Source organism: Mangifera indica, chromosome 6 (assembly GCF_011075055.1).
Source record: "Mangifera indica cultivar Alphonso chromosome 6, CATAS_Mindica_2.1, whole genome shotgun sequence".
NCBI classification, from domain to species: Eukaryota; Viridiplantae; Streptophyta; class Magnoliopsida; order Sapindales; family Anacardiaceae; genus Mangifera; species Mangifera indica.
The window spans coordinates 12,150,299-12,165,044 of record NC_058142.1 but is presented as its reverse complement, the minus strand read 5'-3'; the positions used below and the strand labels follow the sequence as shown (position 1 = coordinate 12,165,044).

The 14,746-nt window shown below is 33.1% G+C and overlaps 1 protein-coding gene across 1 annotated transcript; it reads right to left on the bottom strand.

The window, feature by feature from the left end:
* Window positions 1-8,518: 8,518 nt before the first annotated feature.
* On the bottom strand, window positions 8,519-11,378 carry LOC123217934 (cationic amino acid transporter 1-like). The gene is made up of 3 exons (XM_044639023.1): window positions 11,248-11,378; window positions 10,637-11,040; window positions 8,519-10,038 (listed from the first exon to the last, which is right to left on the bottom strand). Exons 2-3 carry the CDS (start codon window positions 11,034-11,036, stop codon window positions 8,642-8,644), a joined length of 1,797 nt encoding a protein of 598 aa, XP_044494958.1. The 5' UTR covers window positions 11,037-11,040; window positions 11,248-11,378; the 3' UTR covers window positions 8,519-8,641.
* Window positions 11,379-14,746: the final 3,368 nt, after the last annotated feature.

Genomic DNA, 14,746 nt, shown 5'->3' with positions numbered 1-14,746 from the left:
TTTTGAAGAAGGAAGTGATGATACAATATATTTCTACGCGTAATATGGTTGTTGATCCTTTAACTAAATCGATTTCAAGATATGTATATCTTGCACATGTTAAATCCCTTAGATTGCATAGAGTATGATTGATAAGTGTTGAGCTTATATATTGTACTAGTGATGTAACGTCGAAAACCATGAATTCAAGTTCATTTTATGTTTTGAATTTACGTCCATAAATTTTTGGGTTTTCATTACATATACATCGTTTTTAGCTCAACAAGATTGTAATGTCACACAAGTTAGAGATTAGCTCACTCACACAGGCAATCGCCTTTGGCATTGAAAGGGTGAGCAAAGATGAGACATTATTCTTGAGAAATGTGATACTGAGATAGCATACCAATGGGATACAAATTTCTCAAGAAAAAATTTATTGAAGTTAAAATGTCGCTTTAATGATTGATCAAGATGAGGTCATGAATAGATACATTTGAAAATGACCGATTTGGATTCCCCACGTCCAAATAACTTATGAATGTCAAATGTGAGTTCTTAATATAGATAAATACCTGCAAGTGTGAAGATGATTAAGAACTCATGTTAGACACTAGGTGAAGCGACTGAACTAAAATCTGTACAATGTTGTGAATAACATTTGAAAAGAAAATACACACTGTAACACATGATTCATACCATGCGTGCATAAGTAAGACAACCAATTAAAGCAGTGAGAGGATGTATCCCTGCTCCTTCACTGTGTAAGACTTTATGAGAATTACCTCATGTTGATACCCTTTGACTCTTTGTTGTTGTTTGATATTTAGTCTTAATGTTGCTATCTTAGCTTGGAACCTATGACCATGCATGATTTAGTCTATGGAACATGATTAGAAAAGTAGCTAAGTTTAAATTGAGAATTTCGAGTTGAAGAGAAAGACTTATATGTTATATGTGTTTATTGGTCGACTGATCATGTCACTCATATGGGAGATTGGACTTGATCATGGATACATAAAAAAAAATAATATAATGATAAATGAGGGATTAAAGGAAGCTAGTGTTATCAAGTAAGTCGAGGGTGTTGCGAGCTTAATGATTTATTTTGTTTTATTCATATTGAAACGACTATGTTATTTCTAATAGACGCATAGTAAATTAGCTCTCAAGTGTAGGTTGCTCGCAAGGTCGCACGACACATTTAGCAGTTATTAAAGTTAACTGTCACTCTCCCTTTTAATATACAAAAAGCATAACTGCTATTTGAGAGATAACTTCTTACGCCAAAAAATTAAGGGACTCTTTTCTCCAATACTTTATCATCTGAAAGAAATTTTACAGAAAACAAGAAAGTGAATCAAGCAAAGTGTGTTGTGGATTCCGTCAAGAACGCATTGCATCACTAATCATCACCAAAGTTTTAGATTTTTAAACCGAGTATCTTTTTCTATGATTCTGGATTTGTGTTATTTCTACTTACATTTGTTATTTGTAAGTTAAAGTAGTTGAAGTAATGATTGATAGTTCAACTGGAACTTAGATCTTGTTTAAAGAATGAGTTTATCCATTGTTGAATGTTGTTTTTTTTTTTAACTGTAATCTGGAAAATTGTAGGAAGAACAAGTAAGGTAGATCTTTCCTACAGTAGGTGAGATCACCTACTGTACATAATCTTACCTACCCTTTTTACCTATAAGAACTTGCAATTTATCATCCAAGTTTAATGCATTACGTTATAGGTTTTAAGAAAAAGAAATTGAAAAAGCTATATTTAAGATTCATTTTGGAGGGTAATAAATTACAGGTGATGACAATGTAAAAATATGTCAGTAGGAATGAAAGACCAATTTGCATTGACACAAGTGTTGATTATGAAGGATTTGTGATAAAATATGTTGTCATTTTAAAATGGGAAAAGGACTATTTCCCACCCATATTTCAGCCCTATCTTAAAAGCATACATATGCCAGATAAAAACCCAAACACCCATCCATCTCTAAACCGTCATTAAGTTCTTTGTTAAATAAAGGGGTAAAACCATCATTTTACTGTTTACATTCCAATTATATAATTTATCGCATTTTCCCCCTCTGATTTTAAAAATTAACTTTTACCCTATCCCTAAACTTTGAAAAGTGACTTTTACCCCCCCAAATCCCTAATTTTTTTTTCACTTCCCCTCTGGCCACTGGCGACGACGTAACTAAAAGGAGAGTGACGAGCGTTGTCCATTCTCTAGACAATAGAGCATCGCTCGTCATCCATTCTGGATGACCCTCATCGTCTATTGTTTGGATGACTATTCGTCGTCCACTCGTCCAGATCTAGACAACGAAGCACCGTCCAGATCTAAACAACACTCGTCATCCAAATATGGACGATGATCGTCGTCCAGAGGTGGTCGACCTCTGGACGAAAACTTCTCCGCCATCATCGAAAAAAGTGGCTATATTTCAGGGGAAAAAAGTGAATTTTTTAAAACTTAATTTAAGGGAAATGTTAGTTTTTTAAATTAAAGAGGAAAAAATGAGATAAAATTTTAATTATTTAATATTATTGATAAAATGACGAATTTTCCCCTTAATCTAATAGAAAATATGTGGGTGGGTGCAAACAGATTAAACTTTGAGTAGGTGTTTAGGTTTTTCATCAAGCGTAGGCATATGTTTGAGATAGGGCTAAAAAATGGGTGGGAAATAGTCCTTTTCCCTTTTAAAATTGATCAAAGTCAATCAAATATCCACATAATTATCCTTGGTGATGCATCGATAGGTCCAATTGAGATTCTAGACGATGATGATCTTGAGTATGAGATGGTGGTAATAAAAAGTTTATGAGGATCGACAAAATTTTATGTTATCAAGAATTCTATTAAAAAAGAGACAATCAACAAGACGAAGAGGTTCAAGAAGAAGAAAGAGAGGATCATCTGACATATAACTAGGCACAACCACAAAGTTTATAAGAGTATGGTGTGAATCATGGTGATGATGATAATGATGACGATGTGGATAAGGATTATAATCTTAAGGGTAATGACGATGAACTACTAAGGTTTGATTATGTTGACGACATGTACTATGTATTGAGCCAAAATGTTAGGAGAAGTCAAACCAATACTTATAATGATAGGGCTGAGTCTAGCATAGGACGTCATATTTTTACAAATTTTAGAGTATATACAAGTTACATTCATAATCTTAATCTATTTTAATGGGTTCCTGAGCCCAACGTGAACACTGATAATGCATGTATTAGTAATTGAAAAACACAAAGAGACAATAGTCTAAAAGTTATTTTTATGATTCTTAAGCTAAGTTGACAACTTTATTTGAAAGATATGCTTTAAAGACTGGTATTCAATGGAAATTTGGTTACTCTAATAGGGGACATTATGACATCAGGTGTGTACAACCTTAATGCAAAAGATGGACACGAGCAAGAAAGGAGAAAGATGGAGATTATTAGATTTTTTTTTTTTTTGGCTAAGTAAATGTGCGTTAAAAACAACGTAAAGAAGCCCAAAGGCACCCTAAAATAAGAACAACCAACATAAGATGGTCAGGCAAGGGACACAAAAACCCACTGCCAAGACAAGCCTCTAGTTAGAGGGCAAAACAAACCAAAGCCTCTCTTTTTATCTATCTAGCATCATATACACAAGATAGATACCAAGAGAAAACACTAGCAAAATAAACATTAAGAAAACATAATCTATGTCTTGGTATATGACTTTGTTATTCACACATTTAAGATTCCCTAATTGATCACTTGTAAAATAAATACACATATACAACTCTAAAACAAAGCTCAACAATGCTGCAAAGGTCAAGAAAATGCACAAAATAAAGTAGCAATAGTCAAGCAGAGCTACATTCTACAAGCCTTGATAAATCTATGAGAGATCAGATGAAAGGGGAATGCACCAGCCTTCATGATTCTAGAAGCTTGAATCTCCATCTTCATTTGGTCTAGACGAACTCACAAGACTGGTTAGCAAAGATAGCAATATTCGAATGACACAGCTAAGCTTCTTGGAGTCAATCTTCTTAATGCAAAATTTAAATCTAGAGCTCCTTATACTTTTAGACCTCTAGCCTGTTATGCTTCTATAGATATGATAACTTCTAGAAACTTTCTTCAGCTTCCATATTATCAAGGCTTTAACTAGCATCATAAACATTTTGCCTTACATAGAGAAAAATGTTGCCTAGTAGTCATCAACGTAATCACTTTCAGCCATGACCATGTTGCTTTTGTTTAAAAAATACAGTTAGGCAAACCCTAAACAATAACCACTTTCTCTTTCTTCTTGGTTCTATCAATGCCTTTGAATTCAATCCCTTTGAGGTTGCACTCTCTAACAATTCTCTCAAAGATTAGCTCATTTAGCAAGTTGTTATTAGAGAAGCACCACCTGTTCCTTTCTCTCCATAACTCATACATAGTGGCAACCAAGTACAATTTACTTATCATATTTTAGAGATTGTTTATCCTCTAAGCCACTGTTTTCTCCTCAATGTAATCCTTCCAAGTTTATCTTATATAGTGTGTTACAGTGTATAGATGCGCACACACTTGTCCAATGGATAAAATATTTTCATATCATATACAAGCTGGTGTCAGATCATTAGGAATCGTCCTTAAATCAATGTATATGGTTGATCACATTTATCGATTGAAAGAAATTATTTCTGATATGATATTATAAGATTGACATTTCATATACACAAGCGTGGCGTACGAAGATATACGCTATAAAAGCATTACGAGGATCTCTTAAAGAGTTTTTTATGCTCTTACTTGAGTATTGTCACAATTTGGAGCTAAGGAACCCAAGAATTGTTACACATTGATATCAATGGGAAAAATAAGTTCTAGTTCTTTTTCATGACTTTAGGTTGTTCGATAAAAGGTTCTAATAATTTTATTGCTCGATAATTTACATTGACGTTTCACATTTGAAGGGGAAGTACCTTTGGTCTCTTTTCATTGTTGTTGCGAAAGACGACAATAATCAAATTTATCCATTAGCCTTTAGTATTGGGTACAATGAGGGAATAGATACGTGGACCTTGTTCTTAACATACCTACATACGTGCATTAGCAAAGTTCTAGACTTAGCCATTATTTTTTATCAATATCATTCAATCATTACATCGGTGGCAAATGTAATACGTTGTGCCCATCATGGTTTTTGTAACTAAAAAAACCAAGCATATTGAAAGATTATTTTAGAGAGCTATGAAGACATATCACATTAATGACTTTGAATTTGCCATGAGTAGAATTACCTGGGTAAATGTCGCTGCAGCAGCCTATTTGGCCAATCGTAGATATAAAAAATAGGCACATGCTTACTTTGGAGGACTGTGGTATAACATAGAGGCATGCTACAAAGCATATTTTAAAATGATGCATCGTAGAGACGTATCATAAGAGGACTTGCTAAAGACAATCTTTCGAGATTCCACTATAAGTAGTACCATGAAATGAGTGCCTTGTAAGGGAGGGCCTCTAAGATTATCGAGGGTGTGACACACAAGAGGTAGACATGTGTGGGGGGAACATCCGTAAATATGGGGAGGTGTTGTTAACAATGCGTTAGAGTCCACATGATGTGGACCTCTACACATAGACGGGGGTGTTAGAGAGTTAAGGGTTGCCTACTTATGTAGGGGACACCCAAGTTAAGGGGATGACATAGAGAGATATAGGCTCTAAACCCTAACAATAGAAGACTGAGAAAACCTTGTTGAAAGTGCCTGAAAAGTATGAATATGTGCTAACTGGCCATGTTCATTATCATCAGATTCTATCAACTCTTAATCTGATGGCGTAATTGATGCCTCTTCTCTGGTGAACTCCAAAGCCCTAATGTACCACTTGATCTCCTGCTCATTTAGGGTTGCACATAAGACAAGTGTAATAAGCTCCTTAAACAATACGAAACTTTGTTATAAGTAAACAAATGCAATGTAATACTAGAAAAGTATAATCATCCACTTACCAGAAGAGTTTCCAAAATTGCTCTAACATCATCCTACATTGATAAGAAAACAATCCTCCAATTAAGCATACAAGAGACACGATTATCTACTTAGAGTCTCATAAAAGATGTTCAGTTTCCCACTATCTCATATATCCAATATTGTATAAAAGACAACATTAATGGTTAGTATTTATGATAACATGTCTATAAATTTTAACTTGATTGATTAAGCGATGTTTACCTGAAATGCAATAGGGAATCCCATAACCAAGTACTAAACCATAGGGATTGGCCTCTTGTAAGATTGGTAGTTTTGTAAACAATGATTGTCTTATTCAATGACACCAATCCCCATGGGTAACGACTAAATGTATCTAGATCATTGACTAAATGCAAGAACTGATCATTTATAGCATTCCTATTATTTAACCATACTAATAAGATATATGATAAATACAATACCACAAACTTGATAGCATTTTCATCATTGTCTCCCCATACCTAGTCCTTAACTGCCAATTGGATGTCAATATAATGCAATGATCTATTAACACTTAGGAAGTATTCCTCCTTCAATCAAGGTCTTCTTGAATAATCAGTGTAGTGTGACACTTTTATATCATGCTCGAATATGAGACTAGTCACAAGAACAAATTCTACCAAGCTAAAACGAACATTTACACCATTTAATTGGAACCATAATTCTCTATCAAGGTCCCCGTGGTTAATTAAACGAAATAACACCGCATGCATAATAACAACACTAAACTAGATCACCTCCAATCCCAAGCATCGACCAAAACAGGTAGTCCAAGACATCTCTTATTGCATCATCATTAGTTTCTCATTTATGATGCTCACCTACTTGTTCTTCCATAAATAACCCAATTCTCATATCACCCCAAACCCACTAAATCACAACCAAAATCAAGCATACACTTATATATTTTTTTCCTGACTAAAAACCCTTATTATCACAAAAAATTCCTAATTTTTCATATACCCAAACTTTAGTTCTAACTCAAAAAATGGCATCAACAATCAACCATTCAAATTTTACTCAACTGTCGTGCCATTGCAAATGGATTAGTCAATTAGCTTTAGATGATAATGTCGATGGCTATGATTGAAGGAAAAAGCAATGGCAACTTCAAATCTTCACTATCAGTGTCAAATATGTTGTTAATGTGTCGGTCAACATTGGATTTGGTGTTAATGCATCAGCTAGCGTTGGCTCTTCCACTCTTCAAATATTGGCCTTTGTTGTAATGGATTCAGAGTGATTGAGAAGTTCATGTGAGGAAGAAAAAGTGCTCCTCTCCTAGCCTGTTCATTCACGTGTGAACAGTAATCAGCGCATCATTTCAAAATGTAGTCAACACTAGGGGCATTTTAAGGATTATGCACATTTTGTGGTATAAATGTTTAGTACGCAAAAGTTGTGATAAATTTGTGTATGTAGGCCCAAATTATGGCAAAATTTTTAATATCCCTTAAAATTATAATGTAGAAAGTGAAATTTGATTTTGTTTATGCTTTTCTATAAGATGGGCCATATGAGTCAGGTCAAAGGCATTGAGGTAAGGATGGTTAACTCTCTCTCTCTCTCTCTCTCTCTCTCTCTCTATATATATATATATATATATATATATATATATATATATATATGAATGATAGGGCACATATGTTGACCTACTAAAAGTTTATGGAGATATGATCTAAAGAATTATAGACCTTGTACAAGGTTCACCAATTGGTAGACTATAGTATGGCATACTCGTAGTTACACAAACCATGGCAAATTTAACCTGACATAATCAACCACTGTGTTTAATTATGGAAATAATGGTGGTTTAATTTACTTTTTGTTGTGTCATGTTGTTGATCTTAATTTTCTTGTGTAGATGGTGATATACGTGGTTTGTAGTGCTCAATTTCTTATCAAATGATTATCCATTAATTTTTGACAGGAGAGTTGAATGTATACAATTTTTGTTGTGGACAATTTTCAAGTTTTACTTCAATTATTCTCTTGACAATATGAAAGAAATTGTTACTTCAATGAACTTTTTTTTTTTTGATAATTTGAACTATCACTCCATTAAAAAAAAAAGACGAAATCAGATGAGTAATTTATACAAAAATCACTTTCAAGTATTATTCTCCTAAAAAATGAATTATTCGACAAAGAGTAATGTTACATGTATTTAAATTTGAATACCAAATTGAATATTTAAATAATATATTATAATATAATTAAATATTATTTATTTTAATTTAAAATTATTAATCATATAATGAGATATCATACGAATGCTCAATGAGATACTAAAAACTATGTGTACAAAGTATAAGTTTTGGCCCATGTTAGTAACATTTTGGACTCTAAACTTTGTTGACTTTTAGTCTGACCAAAAAGTTGTATTGTATAAGAGTCAAATGTAATTTAAGCCAAATACAGAGATAACTTGTGACTTTACCCCCCTTTCCCTAATTACTGCTCTTGATTTGCAAAGACTTGTTTATGTATTTAAATGCAAATCCTTCTTCACAATATATATAGATTTATAAATCGAAAACAGAAGCAAACATTTGTAATATGACCAACCCTACAAAACCAAATAAGCTTGACCCACAACTACATACACAGACTCATTAACAAGTCTTCTAAGCAATAGGATTTGCTGCCAAGTCCGTCGCGGAAGAGACAGCGCCGCCCTCTTCAACCTTCTTCCATCCTTGTCCAATCTTATTACTCTCACCCGACGCCTTTGCTATGTCATATGAAGCATGCAATCCCAAGAAGAAATAGTAAATCATTAAAATTGCAGTCCAAATACCAAACCTTTCAAAGGATGCTTTATCAATTGAACCCAGCAAGAAAACGTTTATGGCAATGGATGCAGATGGGAGCCATGGCACCAAAGGCACACCCCAAAGTTTTGGAGCTCTAGCATGTGGAACAAACAGCCAAAGACCCACTGTACCCAAGAACCAAATCGGTACCGTAATAACATAACCAATCCACCCGTCTTTGCTTAAACCCCAATAAGCCGCGGCGGCGATTGAAGACCCTAGGATAAGCACAAGGCATATTATGAGCTTGTTCCGATCGGCTGGAGTTGTTACTCCACTCACATAGTAACGGCGAACAAGAAGAGCCAATGCCACAAGCATGAAGATGAACAACGTGGAAATCGATAAAAGGTCGGACAATATATCAAGCTTAGTGAAGAAGGCGATAATGGCTGTAGCAGTGAGCATAACAATGGTAGCATTGATGGGGGTGCCGGTCTTTGCATGAACCTGAGCTAGCCACGGTGGCATCATGTGGGTTCGAGCAATGTGAGTGAGATAGCGAGCCTGACCAACGGCTCCAACTAGTAAAACCGTCGTCATACCTTTCAGAGCACCCGCTGCCACCACGTACTTGGCCCAGTCCCACCCGACGGCTTGAAATGCTACAGAAAATGGAGCATCAACATCAATTTTTTTGTAAGGTTGCATCATGCACAGTGCTATCGCCAGCAAACAGTAGGCAGAAATGGTGATCACCATGGAGCCAACCAGTCCAATGGGGATATCTTTAGCCGGGTTTTTTGTCTCCTCGGCCATGGTTGAAACCGCATCAAAACCAACATAAGCGAAGAAAAGTACAGCCGAAGCTTTGAAAACACCACGGACTCCATAAGGAGCAAAGTCGCTGTAGTTTTTGGGGTCAGCGTTTATGAAGCCCGCAATTATGATGAAGAGAATAACGATAACATGGAAAACAGAGGCAACGTAGTTGAAGCGTGAGGAGCCCTTGGTGCTTACAACCGCTAAAATGCAAATAACAGCTGCAACAGCAACAGCAATGGGGTCCAGGTGGCCATAGTCATCCGGGAGGCTGTGAGCGATAATACGGAAGTCATCTGGGTGCTTGTTGCAGAGGGTGGCAAAGTAAGAAGTCCAAGCCCTGGCAACGGCGGCGCCGCCTATCACATACTCAAGGAGAATGTTACCGGCGGCAACAAAAGCCACAAAGTCACCCAATTCTATTCTCAAATATGCAAATGAACCGCCTGAAACACATTACATATTAGAACCAAATTGTTAAAAACAATCCAAGACAAAGATATTGTAATTATGTGTACAAACTGAATTGATAATTAAAGAAAAAGTCCACAAACTCTCATTACAACTCAAAAAGTATGTGAATGACATGAATGTGTCTACATTAATGAGTCAAAAGATATATATTGAAAGCAATGGGCGCAAAATTAGAAATGAAATATCTTTTTCCCATGTGCTGGCAACCCACATGTATCTTATCCTTACGTACATGAATCACTGCAAATTTCCAAGATTCCTGTGATTCCATTCTTTATTTTAGTATACGAAATATTATTATATTTAATTTCTATATCAAACAATTTGATTTCCGGAAAATCCAAAATTCCATTCAACTTATCATAAATTAAGAATTATTGGAATTCGTGTTCATTGTTATTGTATTATCGATATATTTAAGAGAAATAAACATCCAATTGAACAATGATAGAAAAAGACAAATATGATGACTTAACAAGAGTCAAGAATACGGGAGACAATTTCAAGAGAACAAATTTTTAAAAAATCTATTCTAACATAACATGTAAAAATATAAATATATTATCTTACCTGCGACCGGAATCTCCACAGCGAACTCGGTGTAACAAAAGACAGAAAGCATAGCGGAGATACCCGAAACAACGTAGGACAAAACGACGGCGGGGCCGGCGACGGTTTGAGCTTCAAGTCCGGTGAGAACGAAAATACCGGCTCCAATAACGGCACCGATACCGAACCACATGAGGTCCCACCAGGTGAGGGTTTTCTTCATCTCATGTTGACTCCTCGCCTTGATTTCGAAAAGCTCGGTAGTGTCGAGTGATCGGGTGAGCATTCGATCTTTGAGACGTAACGGCGTCTCCTTTAGTGCCCGAAAGTAGTTTCCCCAGCTCTGAAAAGATTCTTCCGGTAAAAAGTCGTTCTTGGTGCATGAACACCCTCTCTTTCCTCCATCCTCCGTGGCCATCATCAAACTGTTTTCAGAAAACAGACAAAACCAGAACAAGGAAACTAGATTATAGCGTAATTCCCAAATCACAATGAATTCAAATAGCTTGTATATATAGTTGTTTAGAAATAATACAAAACAAAGTTTCACTTTCACATTTAGTCGAAATTCTTTTCAAAAAAGATTTTAAATATTGCGCGGTATGAAATAGATGTCTGTGCATCAGACTTACCGGCAACCCAAGGTGAATGGCTGAAGAGGAGAGATGAATTAGAAGAGAGTGTTGGATTTTCTGTTGATCCTTTTCTCCGGAGCTGAATATTATACCATGCGGGTAAACGTGGTGGGTCCCAGAAACCGTCCGATATTGTATTAAATGACAGCTGGGAGATGGCGTTGACATCTAAATCAAGAAGAGTGACAGCAATAATACTAGGTAATAATTATACGTACGAGGCTGTATCGGTACATTCCTTCAGAAATTTTCTTTAATTAATTGGATTCATGTGTAATTGACGCCCGTGATTCTATGCTATTGAAACGGGTAAATACATGTTGGCTGCATATTATGCATCACTAATAAATGTAATTTTAAGCCGGGATTATCTCATACTCTAGGGGCTGTTTGATTAGAGTATTTTAAAGATTATTGTGGTAATTTATTTTTTATTATTTATATTATTTTATTTAATTTATTAATAATAAAATATTATAATAATCTTCTGTTATCAATACTAATGTGACAAGTAATATAGGGTGATAATCTAATTACCACATTTATCATAGGTATTAAAAAATTACTAAAACAATCTTGATATTATTATAATTATGTTATTATTTATTAATTTTTTAAAATATAAATAAATTTATTTTTAATTAATATAATAAATAATATAAAAATAATTATATTTAAAGGTATTTAAGTAAAATAATTTATTACTATTTTTTTATTACTATTAACCAAACATATTAATTATTTATACCATTTATTTTAAACAAATTTTATCAAACATAGTAATCATTTATACCCAATAATCTTCTCAAGTCAAATAAGGGTATTTTGTATGTATGACTTTGTATTATAAAAAAAAAAAAAAAAAAAAAAATTGGTACTAGTTGAGCTCCCCATTATATCCAAAGCAATCAACTAGTAAGAGAAAATTCTATTCCATTGTAGGTGAATTATCATCTCTCTTCTTAATGTAGTGGTTAACTTTGTGTTTCCGTATGTGCATTAGTTTTATTTTTAAAAATTATAGATATTTAAAGATATTGTAAAATAAACAGAAAAAAAAATTTTAAATGTTGAAAAAATACGTTATTATTCTTTGTTACAACAATTATATCAGATCTCAGGTTTAAATTATTAGGAGCTTATAATTTGTTAGAAGTTATAATTAATAATTTATTAGAACCTTTAGTTTTCATAATAGAATCATGGCTGATGTTAATATTTTTTAATTATATTAATATTAATATTAATTATTTTGCTGAAATTACTAATAAATTTGATATTTTGGCATAGTAGAAAGCCCATAAAAAATATTATTTTGTGTTTTTTATTAAGACACATGATCAACTTCAGCTTTTAATGCAAGTAGATGTATCATTGATGATAGATGATCAAATTTACACTAAAATATAGTTAAGGCTATAATGTGATGCGGGTTTAGGTGGTTATATATTTCCAATTGCAAAATCGTGTAATCGGAGATATTTTTGAAAACTTTAAGAATTTAGATATTGAAGATAAGTAAACAAGTATAAATAAGTATTGATACTTGTAAATTTTATAATTGAGTTAAATATTTTTGTACAATTTATTTTATTGTTCTTTAATGTAGTGTTTTCATTCACCATAAATGAAATATTTTCAATAAAATTTTAGAAGTATTGTTTTCGTTTCACTTAATTATAAAATGATTGAAAATAATAATATAATTTTCATCGAGATATTATCAATAAATTTTTAAAGGTATTGATTTTACTTCGCTTTATTATAAAATAGTCCAACTCGTAGGTCGGTCTACTAAAGGCCTATAAAGGCATAACCTAGGGGGTGGGGTTTTGGGTTGTGTCCCAAACCTTGCCATGTCTATGGGATGACATGACTTGCAAGGCATGCCAATTGATTGATTGTGGCACTATAAGACCCTCCGCACAATGGGTTCTGTTGGACTTGAGTTGGCACAACCTACTATCATGTCAATGTTATTTGTTATTTTAATGAAAATGAAAGTATTTTTTCCCAAAAAATTAATAAGAAATGATAAAATTGTAATAAAATTAAAATTATATTGATCATATTTTAATATCTCATTAGGTGATTATGGTAATTAAAGTAGCTTTTATATTTGTTACTAATTATCCTTGACAATAAAAGATCTAATTAAAAATAATAATAATAGTGGGTTAAGTGATCGCGCTAGTTACACCACAACCATACCCTTATTGTGAGAGCTAAAATATTTATAGAGAATTAATTCAAATGTGAATTAATATAATCAAATTTAATAAAATTATGTGTATTTATTATTATTATAAATATATATAGTATTATTCAATCATATTATTATTATAAATATATATAGTATTACTCAATCAAATTATAATATATGAATTACTAAAAGGCCAAATGACTATGTCCCACCAAATATTAGTCTAAACATAAAATACACCTGCAATAATTCAAAAACTCAAATACCCATTATAGGTCATCTACTGTTAAAATTTTATGTTAAAGATAAGAGTAAAATCATTATTTTATCAATAATATTTATTATATTTTTCTCTCCAGGTTTTAAAAATTAATAATTTTACCTTTGCTTAAATTTTTTAACTTTGAAAAATAACATTTCCCCCCCAAACCTATGGTTTTTTTAATCCCCTTCTCCAATCGTCAGTGACGATACTCTCAAGCTTTTCTAGTGCGATCTTGAAATTGATTCCCACCCATTCGATGAATCATTGAATGATTCATTCCTTCGTCTGAATCAATCTAATCGAATCATCGTTGGCCACTCTGAATCATTCAACAAAGGAAGTGTTTCCTTACCAACAGCTCTAAATCATTGTTCTTCTCGATGATGTGACCAAGCGTCACCTAGATCGACAATATTTTATAATGAAGTGTCATCAATATGGATGACGAAACATCGTCCTTTATAACTTGAACTATGAATAATGCTTCATCATCTAAAATGTGTGCTTTTCCTATACGGATGTCATCTATTCTCCAGATTAGTTGGCCAAAAAGATTTTCAAACCTTAAGAAAAAAAATGATAACTTTTTTTAAAATTTACTCTTATAAGAAAATTATTAGTTTTTTAAATTAAATAAAGAAAATAATATAAATTTTTATGATTAAAAGATTTAATAATAAAATAATAATTTTATCTTTATATCTAATTAAAAATCTTAATAAAAATTAATGTGTGAACGAGTTTTTAAAATTTTAAATTATTATAAATATTTTTTTAACATTACGCTTAAACTTTGACCATACTAAAAGGACAAAATTTGAGAATTGTCGACATCCAATTTGGTGGTGGATGATATAGTAGGCTTGCAAAAGACATAGACGTAGCTGTTGATTTCTGATTCTGACGGCAGGCGGCCCCAATTCCATCCCAGTTTTTGACTTTCATACGAAACTATGCCAAAATGATTTCCCAAGTCGGCTAATATTTAGAAAATAAAATCTCCCTATAATTATTAAAAAAAATCTTCT